The sequence below is a fragment of the Apium graveolens genome, chromosome 6, assembly GCF_009905375.1.
Source record: "Apium graveolens cultivar Ventura chromosome 6, ASM990537v1, whole genome shotgun sequence".
Classification (NCBI taxonomy): domain Eukaryota; kingdom Viridiplantae; phylum Streptophyta; class Magnoliopsida; order Apiales; family Apiaceae; genus Apium; species Apium graveolens.
The window spans coordinates 59,626,660-59,644,861 of NC_133652.1; the positions used below are offsets into that span (position 1 = coordinate 59,626,660).

The following is an 18,202-nucleotide window of genomic DNA, read 5'->3' on the forward strand; positions in this document are numbered from 1 at the left end:
AAAGCTTCAAGTAACTTGGAACTGTTTTAAAAATGAAAAAGGTTTCATTTTTTAGCACTAGTACATTTCTAAATTGTCCTATTTTTAAGGTTGTCCTAGAAATGTGAACGAACCAAATTCAGGAGATAATTTGAATTTATCTCGTAAATTAACCAAGACGAGCTCGAGTTTTTTGAATTTTTAACCGAGCCGAGCTCTAGCTTTAAATTACTTGACTCGTAAGGTTCGCAAGTCTTATCGATTATATATTATTTTTAATTTTTAATTATAAATGTATTTTTATTATAAATATTTAATATATATATATATGTGTGTATATATATTAATTTATATCGAATCGGACTCGAGCCGGATTGATCATATTTCGAGTTTTTGTTAATATTTAGTGAAATTAATTCGAATTTTTGAGTCGAACTCGAACTTATGAATTTTTTACGAGTCGGGTTTAAAACTTAAAATTAAAGGTTCGGTTTAGTTCGAGCATGAGCCCAACTATTTTAATCGAGTTCGAAACAAGTCTGACGGTTTTAGACTCGGATTACCTCATTTACACCCGAAGGGTATCCAACAAATATTTTATATATTTCACTTTTAATAATAGAAATTTTATGTTCTCTCTTTTTCACACACTTCTTTTTTAATCCCTTCAATGATTTCATTTTGAAGATATTATTATTATTATAATTATTATAATAATAATTATTATAGTGCTTGAATATAAGACTTGTTATTGAAATTTATATCTACAAATAATGTTCTAACTTACCACAGATTTTATATTATTTACGGAACATCAGAACTTGTTCTTTATTCACACGAGTTATAATCAAAACTTTATTTTCCATGATATAGGTAAGCAGCGACAACAAGTGACGAAATGAACCTATACCTCATTCATATATTTTTTAACTAATATACTTCATTCATATATTTTTTTTAATTAATAATTAAGCTGTTACACTTCATACTCTTTTTTTGACTAATTTTGGCTTATAGCCTTACAAATGAGTATCTGTTCTCAACAATTCTCGGGATGAGCCAGGATCGAACCCAGGATCTGGGACGACAGAGGATAAGCCCTTTACCACTTGAACTATCCAACCGTGCTATGTTACACTTCATACTCTAATTAAACGAATCGAACCAGAAAGGATCAAAAATAAATTCTTATGAGCGATGATAATTGGTTTCGCCCCTTGGACTAAATTTCAAGTAGAAGAACGAAGGGGGCAAGAAAATGAAAGTACAAAATAAACACAACAACTTATATTACTCCCTCCGTCCCGTTAAACGTTGCTTAATTTGACTTTTGGTACTGTTCACGGTAAGTGATTGACTACTAATTTACGTATAATCTATAAAATCAAACATAGTGATGAGTGATCTCGTTGGATTCGTATTTATCAGTTTAATACAGTAAATTTTTTATATTTAATACTAATACGAATTTAAAAATATTAAAAATCAAAAGTGTGTGCGCATTAGCAAAACGTGTACTAACACAAATAGGAAACGTTTTTAGGGAAGGAGGGAGTAATAGATAGAGTAATAAAATAATTTGACCTAACACACCCCTAAATCTAAAGTCTAACGGGTCTACATCTACAAATCTAGGGAAAACGACCCCTCAACTCCTTGAGAGAATATTACAACATTTTAACTTTGCACTCAATATAAAATTTACCAACTAAACCCAATCTAAATCTGATTTACTGTTTCAATCTTTTTAATTCTCTACTCCTTAAAACATCAAAAAGTAAATTTACTTAAAAAAAATGAAAAAGGACTAAAATGACACTATAAATCTAGCTACTAACTCCGATGTAGTAGTAATTATGGACACCCAGAACGTGGGACCAACTACGCTAATACAAACGAAAGTACTTCTGAAATCTATTGCAAGAAACCAACAGAGATATATATAATTATATTGGAGTATTGTATTGTATCTGCATTTACATACACAGATTATACATACATATGTGTGCCCTGCAATCTGCATCTATCTATCGCTCTCCTCTCTTCTCCGATTCATTTTCCGACCATCCTCAGTTTCACAGCTCCCACCATTTCCTGTAAGTTTATTTTGTATGTATATATTATGTTGTTATTGATCTTTACTCTCCACTGATTTGAAAGATTGTGTGTATTCATTTTATTATAATTATTTGTTATTATTCTTTGCTTGGCTAATTAAATTAACATAATTAAATGATAAGTTTTGTTCCTTTATTAAAGTTTTGTGTTTGTCTTATTATGTATGAATCCATGTGTTTTGCAAGACTTGAGTTTTTTCACATTCGTTGCTTAAAGTTGGTGGATAAAATTTACTGTTTTTTTTCAAGAAAAGAAAAAGATTGGGCTTTTGTTTTGTGGGTAATGAGCTGCTGCTTGCCTTTTTAATTTTTTGATTTGAATTTAGGAAGTTGTAATTGAAATGGTGTAATTAAAAAGTTATTGCTAGATGGATTTATTAATGTTTGTGTTGGTATGATGTTTTTTGAGTCATGGGATTAATGCGGTGCGATGTAGGAATGCTACTAAGTGTAAATTACTTCATGTTGTTGCAGTTGTGATTTACTTTGAATCTTGGATCTGCACTAATCTGATAGAAGATATGTAATATCCCCATCTCACATTCAGGCGTGGGGGGTAATTTGTTTAGAAATATTAGCTAAGTTCGATTGTTAAGTGATTTAAGTGCACCTTGGAATTTTGTATTCTGGATAGACTTATTATTTCGTTAAGTTGTTCGAAGATGAACCTTACTTCCAAATCGAAAAGTAAATATTGTAAAAACTATTTTTTTCCTTATATGACAATAATGTGTTTATCTTAAACAACGGTATACAGAGGTGTGATTGATGTATTGTTGTCATTCAGGTATAGGCAATGCACATGTGAGCTAATTAAAGTGTTTGAAAGAGGCTTCTCGGTTCAGTAAGCACCTTAAAGCACAAACTCTAGATTTATGTCTGTTTTGTGCTTGTTCTGGTATTAGGCTCTGCACCTGTGAGTCTGGAATAGGCGTCAGGTCTGTATGCAGCACTGTTAGGGAAAGCTCTAGAGTGTATGTCTTTGTATTACCATCACTTGAACAAGCATTCGGTAAGGTTTTGCTAAAGGGACTCCAGAATCTACCAGTGTCTTATGTTGTTCGACAAAACTGTAGAATTGTTTTAAAATTGTCTGGTTTTGTACCTTTTTGATTTAAGACAGAATGGGATCACTATCCGGTAATTGTGAGATTGTTGAAGAAAAGGAAGAACATAATTACCAAGCAATTCACCGATCAATTGCACATGGCAAAGAGTGGAAATCTCCTATCCATAAACAAGGACACATAAGTTCTTTAGACGATGACATCAATAAGCTCTTTGCAGCAGTTAGTAACAAAACTTCATTTAAGGGCCAGACTCGGTTTAGTCAAGCAGGTTTAGCCGAACCAAGTAAGAAAGACTTAAAAAAACCAATGAGAGCAAGTACATCTACATCAGGTATTGGATTTTCTGAGCCAGTGTCTCTAAAGCAAGCTCTTAGGGGATTGTGCATCTCTCAGGCATCAGAAATGGCTGCCATGAAACGTTTGTCAAAGATGCCAGGCTCTCCCTCGATTTCAGAGTTTGGAAGCATAAGAAGTCCGTATAGGTCGGTTGTAGTTGAAGCTGGTGGTTCAGGTCTTCCTGTTGCCGAAGGTAAAAAAGGCAGACTTGAAATATCTTTGATCTCAGAAGAAAGAACATCAAGTTCATTAGAGAAGATTCCTCGGTACCTACAAGAGCCGAAGGTAAAGGCAGTTGGGCAAAGTGCTGACTCGTCTCCTCAGTTTGTGGTCCCAACGATTCCTAAGAAAACTTGTTCATCAAATGAGCAAAGTGATGTAATATACACTTATGCAGAAATTGGTAAACGATCTGCAAAGGTAGAGCCCTTACAGGAAGAAATCAGTATATTGGTCACTTCTCTGCCTGGTCATAGTACGGGCTGTAAATCATTCAAGCAGGGAAAAAGCATCACTTCTTCTGTTAAAGTTCCTAAAATGGGGAAAAAAGGTAATAAGAAGAGTTCTTCTCCGATCAGGTTCGCAATCAAAAGAGCACCTAAGGTAAGACTAAAAGGCAGACATCAAACTGCTCCTTGTTCATCTGATGCAGAAAACTGTATTAAGTTTGGCAAGACAACAAAAAATGCTCCACGTGCATATAAGCCAGTCAGTAGGGCTAAGAGTTTTGTTAAGAATGAAATAAAACAGGTTTCCATCCCAGCTCCTTACATTACTAGTGCAAATAATGACATTAATAGCGACTTAGATCCCAGTACAAACAAATTGGTATGCCAGAGTTGTCAGTGTTCACTGAAAGATGCAAAGGCTGTGTCAAAGAAAGACCCTCCAGTGGCATCTAAAAGTAAAGACTCTCCAGCCTCTCAGTCGACTGTTGTTGCTCCGAGATGCAACTTAACTAATATGGTCAGAGCTGCAAGCAAACCGGACTCTGTTTCTTGTAATACTTCTCTTGTTGATAAAACAAAGAAGTACCCGAGACCTAGAGAAAAGGGGGATATATCACAGAGCTCTAAGAGTAGTATCGGTGAATTCAGTAGCAGCACTAGCCTCAGCGAAGACAGCAATCTCAGTGGATCTAGTTTCGGCAACAGGCCTCATATGTCAAAAGATATGAGGTGGGCAGCCATACAGCATGTTTCAAAGCATTGTGGATTTTTAGGATTGGGACATTTTAATCTATTAAAAAAACTTGGTGGTGGAGACATTGGTACTGTATATCTTGCCGAACTGATTGGGACAAACTGTCTATTTGCGATAAAGGTTATGGACAATGAGTTTTTGGCAAAAAGGAAGAAAATACCAAGGGCCCAAACAGAAAGAGAAATCCTGAGAATTTTGGATCATCCTTTTCTCCCCACATTATATGCCCAGTTTATTTCAGATAATTTATCTTGCCTGGTTATGGAGTATTGTCCAGGTGGGGATCTGCATGTACTCCGTCAAAAGCAGCCATGCAGATACTTTACTGAACAAGCAGCAAGGTAGAGAACAGTCTAAAACTTTGTTTTTGGAATATGATTACTTATTGCTTCAGGTTATGACCAATTGAAGATAAGATACTCAAGAAAACAGTAGTAAATAAAGCTTTGGTGTTTAAACTTTAAACTTATATTAGTAAATACAGGGCTTTAATTCAGGATTTGAATTACATTGATTTTCTGCTCTTATTCTTATTAGGTTTCTATGACCTTCTGGATTAGGGAGATTTAGTCCATGCTAATATCACATTCTAATTTCGTTTGCTCGTATTGTTATTTAGTTTTGAGATGTATCAGCTTGAATGGTATTTTTTTGGCGCCTTAGTTAGACCCAGTTCTAGAGAGTTATTCTTTCATGTATCTCATTTTTCTATCCTTCCATATTCTTTTCGTGTGAAAAAGCTAATTGACTCCATTTGCTTATGCAGATTCTATGTTGCTGAGGTCCTCCTTGCCCTTGAATACTTGCATATGCTCGGTATAGTCTATAGAGATTTAAAACCAGAAAACATTATGGTCCGAGAAAATGGTCATATCATGCTTACAGATTTCGACCTTTCACTTAGATGTTCTGTAAACCCAATGCTTCTGAAAACATCTTCCGCAGCCATGGAGCCACCACGGATGTCAGGTCCATGTGCAGGATCCAACTGCATTGATCCCTTGTGCATGCAGCCCTCTTGTCAAGTCTCATGCTTCAGCCCTAGGCTTTTAACTACTTCTGCAAAAGCAAGGAGGGCAAAAGCGGCTGTTGCTGCTAAAATGCGCTCATTGCCACTGCTTGTTGCTGAACCAACAGATGCACGATCTAATTCCTTTGTCGGTACTCATGAGTATCTTGCTCCTGAAATCATCAAAGGCGAGGGACATGGGAGTGCTGTTGATTGGTGGACATTTGGTGTACTTCTATATGAACTTCTGTATGGGAAGACACCTTTTAAAGGCATAGGAAATGATGAAACATTAGCAAATGTGGTACTGCAGAACCTTAAGTTTCCTGATACACCACTTGTGAGTTTTCAAGCAAGAGATCTTATTAGAAGCTTGTTGGTGAAAGAACCTGAAAATAGGTTAGGATCACAGAGAGGAACTGCTGAGATTAAGAAGCATTCCTTCTTTGAAGGACTGAACTGGGCACTGATACGTTGTGCAGTTCCACCTCAATTACCCGAGCCTTCATATATATTTTCTCCGCAAGTGCAGTCTGAGAAGGGGACCAAGTACCTGGAGTATGGAACTACAGGCGAGCCCCTGGAATTTGAGTTATTTTAGTGAAAGAATCATAAAACTATCGTGATACCACTCTCCCTTTGTGTAACTAGTATCCAGTCAGGGGATCTACAGTGTAAATTTTAGCGAAGATATGAAAAGAGATAATAGTGTAATTTTTGGCGGTTAAAGTTGTTTTTTTTTTGTTCACGGCTCATTCCCCCCGGACTATTTCCTAAAGACTAGGTTTAGAGTCCAGTGTTTGTTTACTCCATCTCTTGGATATAAATTGTTTCTGCAGGGACAAAGCAGCAGCAGCACTTCCAAGAGAAAAACAAATAATCAGCAAGATCCAGTTGTAAATATTCTCGTGTAAAGATTTTGAAAAATGGTTTAAGAGAAGAGAAACGGATTTTGAACGCTAGTATGCTGAAACTTTCCACGTCTCCAACCATTCCCAAATAGTAATCAAATGTGTCAACAAAATGAGGATGCGACTCCCTCTTGTTGATGCGGGGAGGGACTCTCCAGTCACTCCAGTGAGGTAGCGCTACATAATTTTGTTGGATATAACAATACGAGAGCTTCACTATAATTTTATGTATCTATTTATTTGAGCGTAATTTATTAATAGTCATTCTATTTAAAATAGCCCATATCAAGTTTCAAACACATAACATGTGTGGTATCTCTAGGCCAGCACGCCAACCAGGAAAAACCTCATCTCGTGAACCAAAATGGATGAGGCAACCAAACATCCCAGAAGCGTGTGTTGCATAGGAGACATCCATGGATACATCAACAAGCTTCAAAGCCTCTGGTCCAATCTCCAAGCCCACATCCCCCCATCTCACTTTGAATCAGCCCTCATCATCTTCTTAGGTGATTACTGTGATCGTGGTTCCAACACTCCCCAAGTCCTCGATTTTCTCATTTCTTTACCCTCAACTTACCCCAACCAAACCCATGTTTTTCTCTGTGGCAATCATGACTTGGCATTTGCAGCTTTTCTTGGGGTTGCTCCGGCGCCGTGTGATGGTTCTGAGTTTAGAGAGACGTGGAGTGAGTACGAGATGAATGAGGAGAGAGAAGGGTGGTATAAAGGGGAAGAGTATGAGAGGATGCATGTGCAAGGTAGGAGATGGGCTGGGAAGATGAGTGGGTTTAATCATGTTAAGAAGACTGAGTATAAAGGTTCTATTTATGATGCTGGTCCTACTTTTGAATCTTATGGAGTTCCTCATGGATCATTTGGTATGATTTTGTTAATACCCTTCTTGTTTTTGTTTTGGATTTTGTGTTCTCTTTGGTTTTCCTGATTGTTTATTGTTTGTAAATGTAATATATGATATAATTAAGGCTCATTTCGAGAGCTGATTATGCCTCCTCTTCACACGTTTTGGGAGAGACAAATGCTTAACAATTTGAATCAATAGTCCTAACTCCTAGGTATCCAAAAAAAATTCAATTTTTATTCTTGGCTTGAAAGGTTTTGATTCGTGGGCACGTATGTATGCGTGGTGTCTTGTTATTATTAGGAAAGTTACCAAGTATTCATGTGATTCATCAACAATTGGAGAAAATTTTTGGGGTACCTAGCATTTTCCCAATTTGAATTTTTGTTTTCATCATTTGATATGGTAGATATAAGTTCTACATTCAAGAGGGTCTATGAGCAGGATACGTCGGGCATTTTAAGTTTGTTTTGGGTTATAGTTAGCTATTCCTAAGTGTAGGGGTAGAGTTAAGGTCTATGTATATTTTAACAAGACTAGCGGGATATATTGGATATGTTAAATTTTGGTTAGGTTCTTCTGGTTAAGTGGTTGGTCATATTACACTGTCAGTTTTGCTTATTGGCATCTGATGAAACCTTGTCAAACCAAACATACTCAATCCATCTCGCTTGTTCAGTTGAATCTCCCCTGACCAGTGGAGAAGGTTAAGTTATTGGGAGAATATCTTAGTAAGAGAGTGTAGGGTAAATGATTTAACAATGCCAGACAATACTGGTGAGGGTAAGTTGTGCAGACCTTACCTAGGAGTAGAGTGGCCGGTTCCATAAAGACCCTTGGCTTAATCAATCCACTTTTTGGCATTTGATTAGCATGCTAATATCTTTGTGCTTATGCATCATAAAGAGACGGGATTAATTTTGTTGTGTTGCCATATTTAAATGATTGTCATTTTTGTTCTTTTTTGCCTTGGCGTACTAATACATGTAAGCTCATAGATTTACTTTCATTAAACAAATGTATTTACGTTTATAAAGTTTGTTGTTTTTCATCTTTAGTACTATATCTATGGTTCGTCATGAGTTTATATGTAATACCTATATACAATTTAGGCATTTAGTTGTATTGAACCGTGTTTAAATGTAGAATAGTTGTGTACAGATCTGATCAAGGCAGTTCCTGCTGAACATAAGAAGTTTTTAGCTGATATGGTTTGGGTCCACGAAGAGGTTAGCTATTAATGCTTTGTATTTTGTTAAATTATTAGCTAACATGATTCTAATATGGTTCTCTGGTTTGCCCAAACTGTGGAAAGTACAGATTGCTCTGCACTTGATCAATAGTTTAGTTACGACGTTTTGTTCATCATTTAGTGAAAATAGCAAAATTGGTATGATATGGATTATGGCCTCTTTTTCCTTCTCTTTTATTCCCTAGGACAATGTCTGCATAGAGACTGAAGAAGGGATCAAACAGTGCAAATTAATAGCTGTGCATGCTGGATTGGAAAAGAATAGAGGGGTAGAAGAACAACTAAAATACTTGAAAGCCAGGGACACCAGGATTCCTAAGGTGGAGGCGCTCAGTGGTAGAAAAAATGTATGGGAAATGCCAAAGGTAAATGCTTGCCCCTTCCTAGTTTTCTTCCCTTTCCAAATTTTAGAAGTACATTTTTCATCCGGCTCTGTTTGATAATTTAGGAACACATTGTTAGTTTTTGGCGACAACCGACACTGGATACCTAGCAATTAGCATCCATTATAATTTTATTATGCTTAGTATGCCAGCAAACATAAAGATTTTAGTCTTTAGCTGATGTTAGAGACCTAAACCAAAACCAACTTTTCTTGTATGTCATTTTCAAAAAAGTCTTCCGCCTAGAAGTAGAGGGCCTGTGTTGTAATCCTCTTTGTTGTCATTTGTCAAATTGTACAAATTCTGGTTGTATATATTGCACTGTGCACACTTGCCTGAATTCTGTGCTTTGTTAAACAGACAACTGAAATGGTCTTACAGAACTGAATAATATATAAAGTGAAGACATATATCAAAATGTCAAATCTTTGATGTTTGACAGGATCTGGATAGTTGTTCAACTATCTTAGTAAGTGGTCACCATGGAAAACTTCACACTGAAGGTCTTAGACTGATTATTGACGAGGGTGGCGGACTAGAGCATAATCCAGTGGCAGCAGTTGTGCTTCCTTCAATGAAAATTGTCCGCGATACTGATCGACCGAGCAAATAGTTCACTAACCTCACAATGTTATAGATCATTATCATAATTCCTCCTACGACTGTGGTAGAAGCAGAGATACGTTCCCTCCCATCTAATGTAGATATTAAGCAATTATATTTTATTGTTTTAGCAGGCAATAATTTAATGAGGTGCTATCTAGTCTTGTGAGATCTAGCTCAGCTTCCAAATGTTTTCAGTGAATGTTGTTAATCTATGTATTGGCAGTATATTATATGGAATTACCATACAATTGCAATGTTTCAGTGCTTTTATTGCATCTTCTTCTGTACACGGGAAAATAATAACGAATCTTTGGTGACCATAGGGACTTAGAATATGTGTATGTGATAGTCCCTGTCTTGTACATACAAATTTGCACGACATAGGGAAAGCAGATGTGAGATAACATGTGAATTATTTTTAAGTCATGCCATATTATATAATATTCTAAGAGTCCCTGTGCGAACTTGTACACACAGATGTGCAAGACATACTCGAAGCAGATGACAAGGGAATGTTTCTAAAGCATGCCTAATAGAATAATTTTGGTACTTGCATTTGCACCTTTTCTATGGGGAGTCTTGTACTTGTAGAATCTATTTCAAATATTTGTTTTTTATATATATGGGGAAGCTATTGTAGTGTTCTTGGTGGCTTGGTTATAGATATAGACTTATTATGTTTCTAATTTAGTGGAACAAAGAGCTGTTGAAAGAGTAGGAATTATATCAAAGCAGAAATTGCATTTTGACTAAATGACTTAGAATGGAGTAGGCTAAAATGAAAGCACCATGTTTGTAATTTACGTTTGGGTAGTGTTGGAGTGAAAATGATTCCGTGTGGATTTATGTATAAAGTTAGTTGAAATAGCAGTGGTACCATTAACTTAAGAAAGTAACTGCCGTGCCTCAATCAACCGTTTATCATCCACGTGCGTTCTTGTCCCCTTCTTAACACTAGTTCAAGTTGCAGAAGGTTGCAATTTTGGCTCACCCTATTAGATATGTAAAATCCTCTCCTCCTAGGCTCCTATGTTGGATAACTATTGGGGACCAGACCCCGGAGCCCGGACACATTCTTTTACATAGTTCAGGGACGGCTGCAATAGGACAATAACGGCCTGGAGTCATTTTCAATGAAATTTAGGACATAGTATTTGTATTTGTTGATTGCTATTTGCTATTTGACAACTATACATTGCTGCACTGTCCTTGCACAAATGTTTGCGTTCCTGTCATGCGTCCAGTTTTTTTAGGATTACCAAGCTGACTTGATATCGTTGTGTACAATTGTTAGGTGCTTTTGGGACTATCTCAATTATCAACCGTCAATTGGTAGACTGATAATTTCTCGTACACTCACTAACTGATACCATCGTACTCGTTGCACTACTAATACAGCATAATCCAGCATTATTTGTCTTGGTTGGATCACACCAATAAAGCTTACTCTCAAGTTCGACAACTGGACCTGGTAAAAGAAGCAGGGAAAAGGTAATGTCCGGTGCTCTTAGCATATTTTTTCTCTCAGTTTAACTTCACCTCCCCCTCCCCCAAACCTTGAGAAGGCAGTCTGCTAAGTTTAACCAACTTGAATAGCTGTATAGAATCCAAGTTCTTATAGTATAATCAGGCAGTTTTAGTCAGTGCAATTCAAGTTTAATGTGGTATAAAGTTGATGATTCAAATGATATCGATGGCAAACATCATGTAGTTTGCCTACTCCTGTAAGAGCATCATTTGGGTGTCAAAAGGAGTGCCAAAACTTTTGTATTATATACAATGCTGCCCAAAGGGTACATACCTATTATATTATATCTAGTTTTATTTGGTTGGGGACCTTCTAGTCACGCTGTATGTACCGTAACTATTGGACTTAAAGAGCTAACAAATGGTTGGTACAGTGGTTAAGCTCTTGTGTCTTCTTGTGTAAGGGTATAAATTCGACTTATGGTGTGCGTGTGTAATTAATTAAAAGAAATTATTGAACTTGGAGGGCGTCAAATATGATATGAATAAAATAGAACATAAAAAGTAATTATTTATGATATGGTGGATATGTTCGACACTGGTCAATGGTGCATTTTGAAGGTTTTTTTTACCACAAAAGTTGCTTGCAATGTTCAGTCTGTTCTGCTATTCTTTGGTTACTTATATCTGAATTGCTATTAATAAGAAAAATTATGGATTTATTAAAAAATATAATGCTAGGAATTCCTAGTGCTGGTTGCAGATAAAAAATATTGAGCCACGTATATATGACAGTAATATATATTTTGGTTATGTCACTGATTGAAAGTATGCAAAGTATGAGTAGCTGTCGACTGAAAAGGAAAGAAATGATGTTCTTCCTTTAATAAGGCAAAGGTTGGCAGTTGGTTCATCTAACTTTTATGCTTTTGTGATGTATTTTGCATTTTTAGATGCTTAAATTATATGTATGTTAAACAAACTCTTATATCATTCTTTAAAAATTCATCACCTTACATTATGATAACTCATATACCTAATCATATTTTTTTTAATAAATAAATAATAATCTAGTTAAGTGATAAATACTTGTGGGGTTTAAGAAAGAAAGCTAAGCTGGCCAATATAACTTTAAACATCAAGGGCAGGTCTGTTTGTTCTTAAGCACCACCAATACAGTAGAGAAAGTGTGTACACACACACTTGATCATTCCAAAGCAAAAGCAAAAGAAGAGATATATAGATAATATAATAGAAGATAAAAGAGAGGAGCTCAAGCAAAATAGAAAAGAGTAGGGGTTTGTTTAGTCTCTAAGAAAAATACATAAAAATGATGCAAACACAGCAGCAAGTTCCAGGTCCAGTTTCTGGAAGTTTTAGTTTCAATGGAAATCTCACGAAAGAAGAAGAAGAAGAAGAAGAGATGTCAAATTCTGCGCTTTCGACGTTTAAGGCCAAAGAAGCAGAGATTGAAAAGAAGAAATTTGAGGTTAGAGAAAGAGTTCAGGCTCAGCTTGGTCGCATTCAGGAAGAAACTAAACGTTTGGCTGATATTCGCAAGGTAATTTCAACTCCTTAGCTCTTGAGTTTCCTTGTAAGATTTGTTACTCCTGTTATAGTGTTATGGTACTATTGGAGTTACTTACTCACTCAAGTCACCGCAAACTAGTTGGAAAAATAGATATTATCAGGTTCTAGTAATGTTCGAAATGGTTATTGTTGCTATAAGGAGAACTCTATGTTTGTGTTTTTCACAAAAGTTTCAAATTTGGATAATCAGGAACTTGAAGGATTAGCAGATCCGTTGAAGAAGGAAGTTAATATCGTTCGTAAGAAGATTGATTCAGTTAATAAACAGTTGAAACCGTTGGGACACTCCTGCCAGAAGAAGGTTCAATATCTTACCCGACAACTTTATTGGTCGATTTTTTTTAATAACTTGTAGATTCTTTATGTACTTGTATTTAAGTATCTGCATTTGTAATAACTATAAAAGATTCATAGCCTTGATCAATAAAATCATTTATAAAGCTTCTGAAAACCATTTGGATGTGAATAACAGGAAAAGGAGTATAAAGATGCACTTGAAGCTTTTAATGAGAAGAACAAGGAGAAAGTACAACTAATTACTAGATTGATGGAGGTTAGTGGTCCAATTTGTCAACTAATCATGTACAAAATCCTTAATACTAAAATGATTTCAATTATGGTTTCTTTAACGGAATTTATTAAGTTGAAACAGCTGGTAAGCGAAAGCGAGAAATCAAGGATGAAGAAGCTGGAGGAGTTGAGCAAGAGCCTTGAGCTGAATTGAGGTGCTGAATTAACTGTATATTTGATCACTTATGTTAGGGAATTATGAATGTATTTATTATTAATTAAGAATACTGCTTCGAGTTCTAGTTAGATGTAGTAGCATATGGGTGATCTGGGTTTTTTTTTATTTTTACACCTTTGTTAAGTTAACAGGTCATAACTTTGGATTCTTTGTTAAAGTTGACAGTGTATACAGCAGGGAATGCTTTTGTGTTAAAGTTATGGTTCAGATTCTTTTATTTAGTTGTATTGTTTTAATTTCAGGATTCCTGTAATGTTCCAATTTTCTTCTTCTTTTTTTTTTGTTGAATTTATTGATTAGAGAATACGGGTATTCAATAGATTAACGAATATAGATTTTTGTGTTGGCGCAAATTTATACCATTCATATCATTAACTTTTGTTATCGATAAATCGAAGTATAAAATATCAACCAAATTATAATTTAAACAACTGTTACACTTGTTATCAATAAGTCGGAATACAAAATACACATGATTGCAATTTGATGAAATGTTTTCTGTTAGCGATATAAACTGGATTGCAATTTGATGAAGTGTTTGAGAATATGAGTGAATGTCAAGTTAGAATTTAGGTGAGAGTATTTATAACAACTTATGCATGGAAGAAAAATTGTGTATAGATAAGAAAATGTGGGACTAGAATTAAATATCTGTTCTGCCCCGAGAAGCTTGGAAATTGGAAAGTAAGACAAAGGCAGCTATTCAGATCTATCAACCAAAGTCGACCTATTGACCTCGGGCAAATGAGATATGAAGAGCTTAATCACTGCAACAACTTTGGGTTAGCAATTTACTCGTATTTGGTTATGTTATATAAGTTGTTTAAATTACTTGGGTCATTATTATGCTTAAATTGTTTTAATATAAAGATTCTTGAATATAATCCGTCACAACTCACAAGTAACAAGTGTAAGTTGTTATTTGACATGAATATTTGAGAACAAATGAAAACATGAAGAAAAAGGGTACCAATTCTGCGCTCAAAAGCTTTAACTCTCGCATGCGGCAGACAAGTTTGAGCTTGATTTGGGTGGGTAATGGCAAACAAACCTCAACCTCTGATTCATCATTCCATCATTTCTGGATCTAGTCGCGATAAATGATTTTAAATTAAGACTTTCTGGACAAATACTTGGTTATCACTTATGTAGGACAATTTGTTTTATTTCTCAAGATTAATAAATTTTGAGGGTACTTGATATTTGAACTTTTAGGAAATTAAATACTAACATTTGAGTCGTATTCGAATTAATAAGATGGCAACGTAATTATGTTCAATTTTATTTCTGAAAAAACTGTGTTAATAACTTAATATTCAAGTTGGATTCTCGATTATGTGTAGTAAGATTCCAGAAATATTAAAATAATTTATTTGTTCGATCAATCTCCTTTTCTTTAACGAGTACAATAGAAATTAACCGGTCTAGCAAAAACTAGCCACATAAATCTATTAAAACATGACCAATAACGACTAATTAGGCCTAGAAAATTGTAATAGAGGTAACCGTGTCTCACTTGTGCACTGCCACACAAATGCCCCGAATCAGCTTTCTGAATGAACACCAGTAGAGTGAATACCCGCGACGCGATATATTTACTTTTCTGCAGAAATAATTTTTAAAATTAATCTATTTTTTAATGTTTTAACGAGTAAGTACTTCTGGACAAGAAAAGGAAACACATCTGAATAAAATCTTATATTGACTAAAAAGTGTATTAGTTAAAGTTGATGTTTCTCGTGTAATTAGCATGAAACTAATTCTCTGTAAATTCCCTGAAAGATAGAACAAATATACAGGTCCAAAGAGCCGATTAAAATACGGAATTTAAGAAATTTGAATATAAAAAATAGAAAAATGATGGATAAAATGATTTGTCTTATTGCTGGAAAGAAGATGTAATTGTTTTGTTTCCTACGAGAAGGAGGTATGTGAATTAGAATACATTAGGTTGCGTGTTTCATATTATTTTTAGGTGTTTATTTGAGTATTGTTTAGTGGTGCTCACTGCTCAAGAGAGACTATTACACATAACGCCATGAAAAACATCGGATAGGGACAAAACATAAAGAAAGATACTCGCTTCCCTTGCTTTGATGATATGTTTAAGTGTAAATTATCTACTTGGATCCTTTAAATAGCTACTCGATTGGCCGATAGGAATCGATTAATAGTAATTATAGAAAAATGTGAGAATCCTGTAAATGTACTACATATCAGGGTGCAGTGCGGTGCATATAATTTTTGTAATTTGATTCTCATCCCTAATATGTATTCAATAACTAATTTTTGAACCTTGGCTAAACTATTGAGTAACAGCCTTTTTACAAGTTATCCAAAATGATTGATGTTCAAATCATTCTGTGCAGGATGGCAATCAGGTCGAGTATTGCAGAATCCGATTCATCAGATTTCGGATCGGATTCGGTTATACCCGAAATCCGAATTTTTTTTGAATTATATATTCGTATCCGAACCCGAAATCTGAAAATTTGTATAATTATTGATATTTTAAGTATTTGGGATCGAACACGCGACTTGTAGAAAAAGAGTTTTAGCATGTCATCTTCAATCACTCCACCACATTATTAATTGTGTTATTATAGATATAACTAATATTTAAAAAATCAATTTAATTGATACCCGGTTTTTTAGATTTATTACTTATAGATGTTTTGTTAACCTTATAAAACTTATCACCCGTTTAAATGATTGAATAATTATAATTCATTAAATTTTATAATTAGTTAATATTTAACATAAATATAAAAATATATGTTCAAAAAATTATATAATAATATGTATAATGTATATTATAATATAGATATATTATATAATATTATAATGTGTAATATATAAAATTCTAATATTATATAATATTATAATGTGTAATATATAAAATTCTAATATTATATATATATATATATTATATATATAATAATTGGGCTTTTCTCATAAATATTTGCAACTGCTACTAATCATATATTATACGGAGGTTGCATTTGCAACCATATCTGCAACTGCTACTAATCATATATGCAACCACAAATGTAAATTTGAAAATATCTGTTAAAAATTATATTTAGTTGCAAAATAAGTTGTCAAGGTGATTGAAAATGGAGAAAAATAAATGCCCATGCGGGGCCAATACTAATACCACAAAAGCAACCATAAAATCAACTAAAAATAACCCCAAAATCAAGTATAGACAATCAAACCCGACAGGTACTTGAACCGGTTTTTTCAACCGGTTAGTTCTCAGGTCAACTTCCGAAACTCCTTGGGGTAAAACAGCTGAAATGGATCTCAAACTCCTCGGTGAATTATAATCTTCGTGAACAGATCTCGGGATTAAAAACTGTTCAATTCTGTGAATTAACCCGTCCGGTCGGGTTATAACGAATTTCTTATTGGAGGTGCTACCGGTAGTCAAAGTAAAAGAACTGATTGTTGTTGTTGTTACACAAAGTCTTGTATTTAGCAAGCCAATGATAAGAGTGAATGCGAGAAGGCACAATATGAAACAGGAGCAAATTTTGAAAAGATTTAAGATTACGAGGTTCGAGGAGGAATTGTTTGAACTCGGAATGGAGATTGTGGTTAAGAGCCTGATTGTTGGGATCTAGTTGAGAGAAATGAATTTAAATTAACATTTCTCTCAGATTTTCAGGACAAATAGTTGGTTATGACTTATGTTGGACTTAATTTGTTTTATTTTTCAAGATTAATAAATTTTGAGGGTGCTGGATATATGAACTTTTAAGAAATTAAATACTAACATTTGAGTCGTATTCGAATTAATAAGATGGCAACGTAATTATGTTCAATTTTATTACTTATAGATGTTTTGTTAACTTTATAAAGTTTATCACCCGTTTAAATGATTAAATAATTATATTTCATTAAATTTATAATTAATTAATATTTAACATAAATATAAAAATATATGTTCAAAAAATTATATAATAATATATATAATGTATATTATAATATAGATATATTATATAATATTATAATGTGTAATATATATTGCAAATATATATTAAGCCATAGAATCCTATGTAATCCAAGGGTGCTGAAATTGTAACAAACACATGCAAAATAGGACCCATCGTCCTACAAAACTCCGGCCGTCAGCTGTCTGACGGCACGGACATGATCACAATTCACAAATGCCTGGTCATTGTACATACGTTTGCAATACTGATGTCTATTTTTTCAAATTAAAGTAAAACTGTACGAGTGCTCACTTGGTATGCCTTGTTGCCTTCTCAATTTCTGGTTTACGTACGTTGGAGCTCTCTTCTGCAGTTTCTCTAGAACATTAGTAAAACAAAATAACTAAAAACCATTAGACATTGACACAGAGTTGTACTGACACTTGAGAAACTTAGTCTTAGCGATTACTAGTATCATCTTAAATTTTTAGAAGAATTGATAATTTAATAGTGTATCCGATATTAGGACCTCCTAATGATCATAGACTTGATAAACCGAAAGAACAAAGTAATTATTTCTTCTAATTAATTCGTATAGAGAGACTAAAGAAGACAGTGTTCTGTTCGAAGCTCAAGATTGTGTAACATTTCAAATTTGCTTATATTTGTAGGAAATGGTAACTTAAAAACCAGCAGCATATGTGTCATGTAAGTCTTCACCGATGAGCATA

General features: G+C 34.4%; 3 protein-coding genes across 4 annotated transcripts; all 3 read left to right on the forward strand.

Annotated features, from left to right (window-relative positions):
• The first annotated feature begins 1,826 nt into the window (after nt 1–1,826).
• LOC141666569 (serine/threonine-protein kinase D6PK-like) lies at nt 1,827–6,315 on the forward strand. Its single transcript, XM_074472632.1, has 3 exons — nt 1,827–2,075; nt 2,884–5,046; nt 5,472–6,315. The coding sequence occupies exons 2-3, from the start codon at nt 3,221–3,223 to the stop codon at nt 6,313–6,315; spliced, it is 2,670 nt and encodes an 889-aa protein (XP_074328733.1). The 5' UTR covers nt 1,827–2,075; nt 2,884–3,220.
• A 341-nt stretch (nt 6,316–6,656) lies between these two features.
• On the forward strand, nt 6,657–10,003 carry LOC141666570 (tyrosine-protein phosphatase RLPH2-like). The gene is made up of 5 exons (XM_074472633.1): nt 6,657–6,796; nt 6,948–7,506; nt 8,649–8,716; nt 8,925–9,104; nt 9,565–10,003. The coding sequence occupies exons 2-5, from the start codon at nt 6,990–6,992 to the stop codon at nt 9,733–9,735; spliced, it is 936 nt and encodes a 311-aa protein (XP_074328734.1). The 5' UTR covers nt 6,657–6,796; nt 6,948–6,989; the 3' UTR covers nt 9,736–10,003.
• Nucleotides 10,004–10,151: 148 nt separating this feature from the next.
• LOC141666571 (uncharacterized) lies at nt 10,152–13,754 on the forward strand. Of its 2 annotated transcripts, XM_074472635.1 has the most exons (4): nt 10,152–12,756; nt 12,976–13,086; nt 13,258–13,338; nt 13,438–13,754. In XM_074472635.1, exons 1-4 carry the CDS (start codon nt 12,526–12,528, stop codon nt 13,507–13,509), a joined length of 495 nt encoding a protein of 164 aa, XP_074328736.1. In that variant the 5' UTR covers nt 10,152–12,525; the 3' UTR covers nt 13,510–13,754. The 2 variants fall into 2 exon arrangements, with proteins under 2 accessions (XP_074328736.1, XP_074328735.1); XM_074472634.1 differs by having other exon boundaries at nt 13,258–13,754.
• Nucleotides 13,755–18,202: the final 4,448 nt, after the last annotated feature.

Excerpts from the sequence above, each read along its gene's own strand:
- LOC141666570 (XM_074472633.1), top strand. The coding sequence starts at position 6,990 with ATGGATGAGGCAACCAAACATCCCAGAAGCGTGTGTTGCATAGGAGAC. Across the intron at positions 7,507-8,648 it reads AGTTCCTCATGGATCATTTG|ATCTGATCAAGGCAGTTCCT; the intron begins GTATGATTTTGT and ends AGTTGTGTACAG. Across the intron at positions 9,105-9,564 it reads ATGTATGGGAAATGCCAAAG|GATCTGGATAGTTGTTCAAC; the intron begins GTAAATGCTTGC and ends GATGTTTGACAG.
- LOC141666571 (XM_074472634.1), top strand. The coding sequence starts at position 12,526 with ATGATGCAAACACAGCAGCAAGTTCCAGGTCCAGTTTCTGGAAGTTTT. Across the intron at positions 12,757-12,975 it reads GTTTGGCTGATATTCGCAAG|GAACTTGAAGGATTAGCAGA; the intron begins GTAATTTCAACT and ends TTGGATAATCAG. Across the intron at positions 13,087-13,257 it reads GACACTCCTGCCAGAAGAAG|GAAAAGGAGTATAAAGATGC; the intron begins GTTCAATATCTT and ends TGTGAATAACAG.
- LOC141666569 (XM_074472632.1), top strand. The coding sequence starts at position 3,221 with ATGGGATCACTATCCGGTAATTGTGAGATTGTTGAAGAAAAGGAAGAA. Across the intron at positions 5,047-5,471 it reads TTTACTGAACAAGCAGCAAG|ATTCTATGTTGCTGAGGTCC; the intron begins GTAGAGAACAGT and ends TTGCTTATGCAG.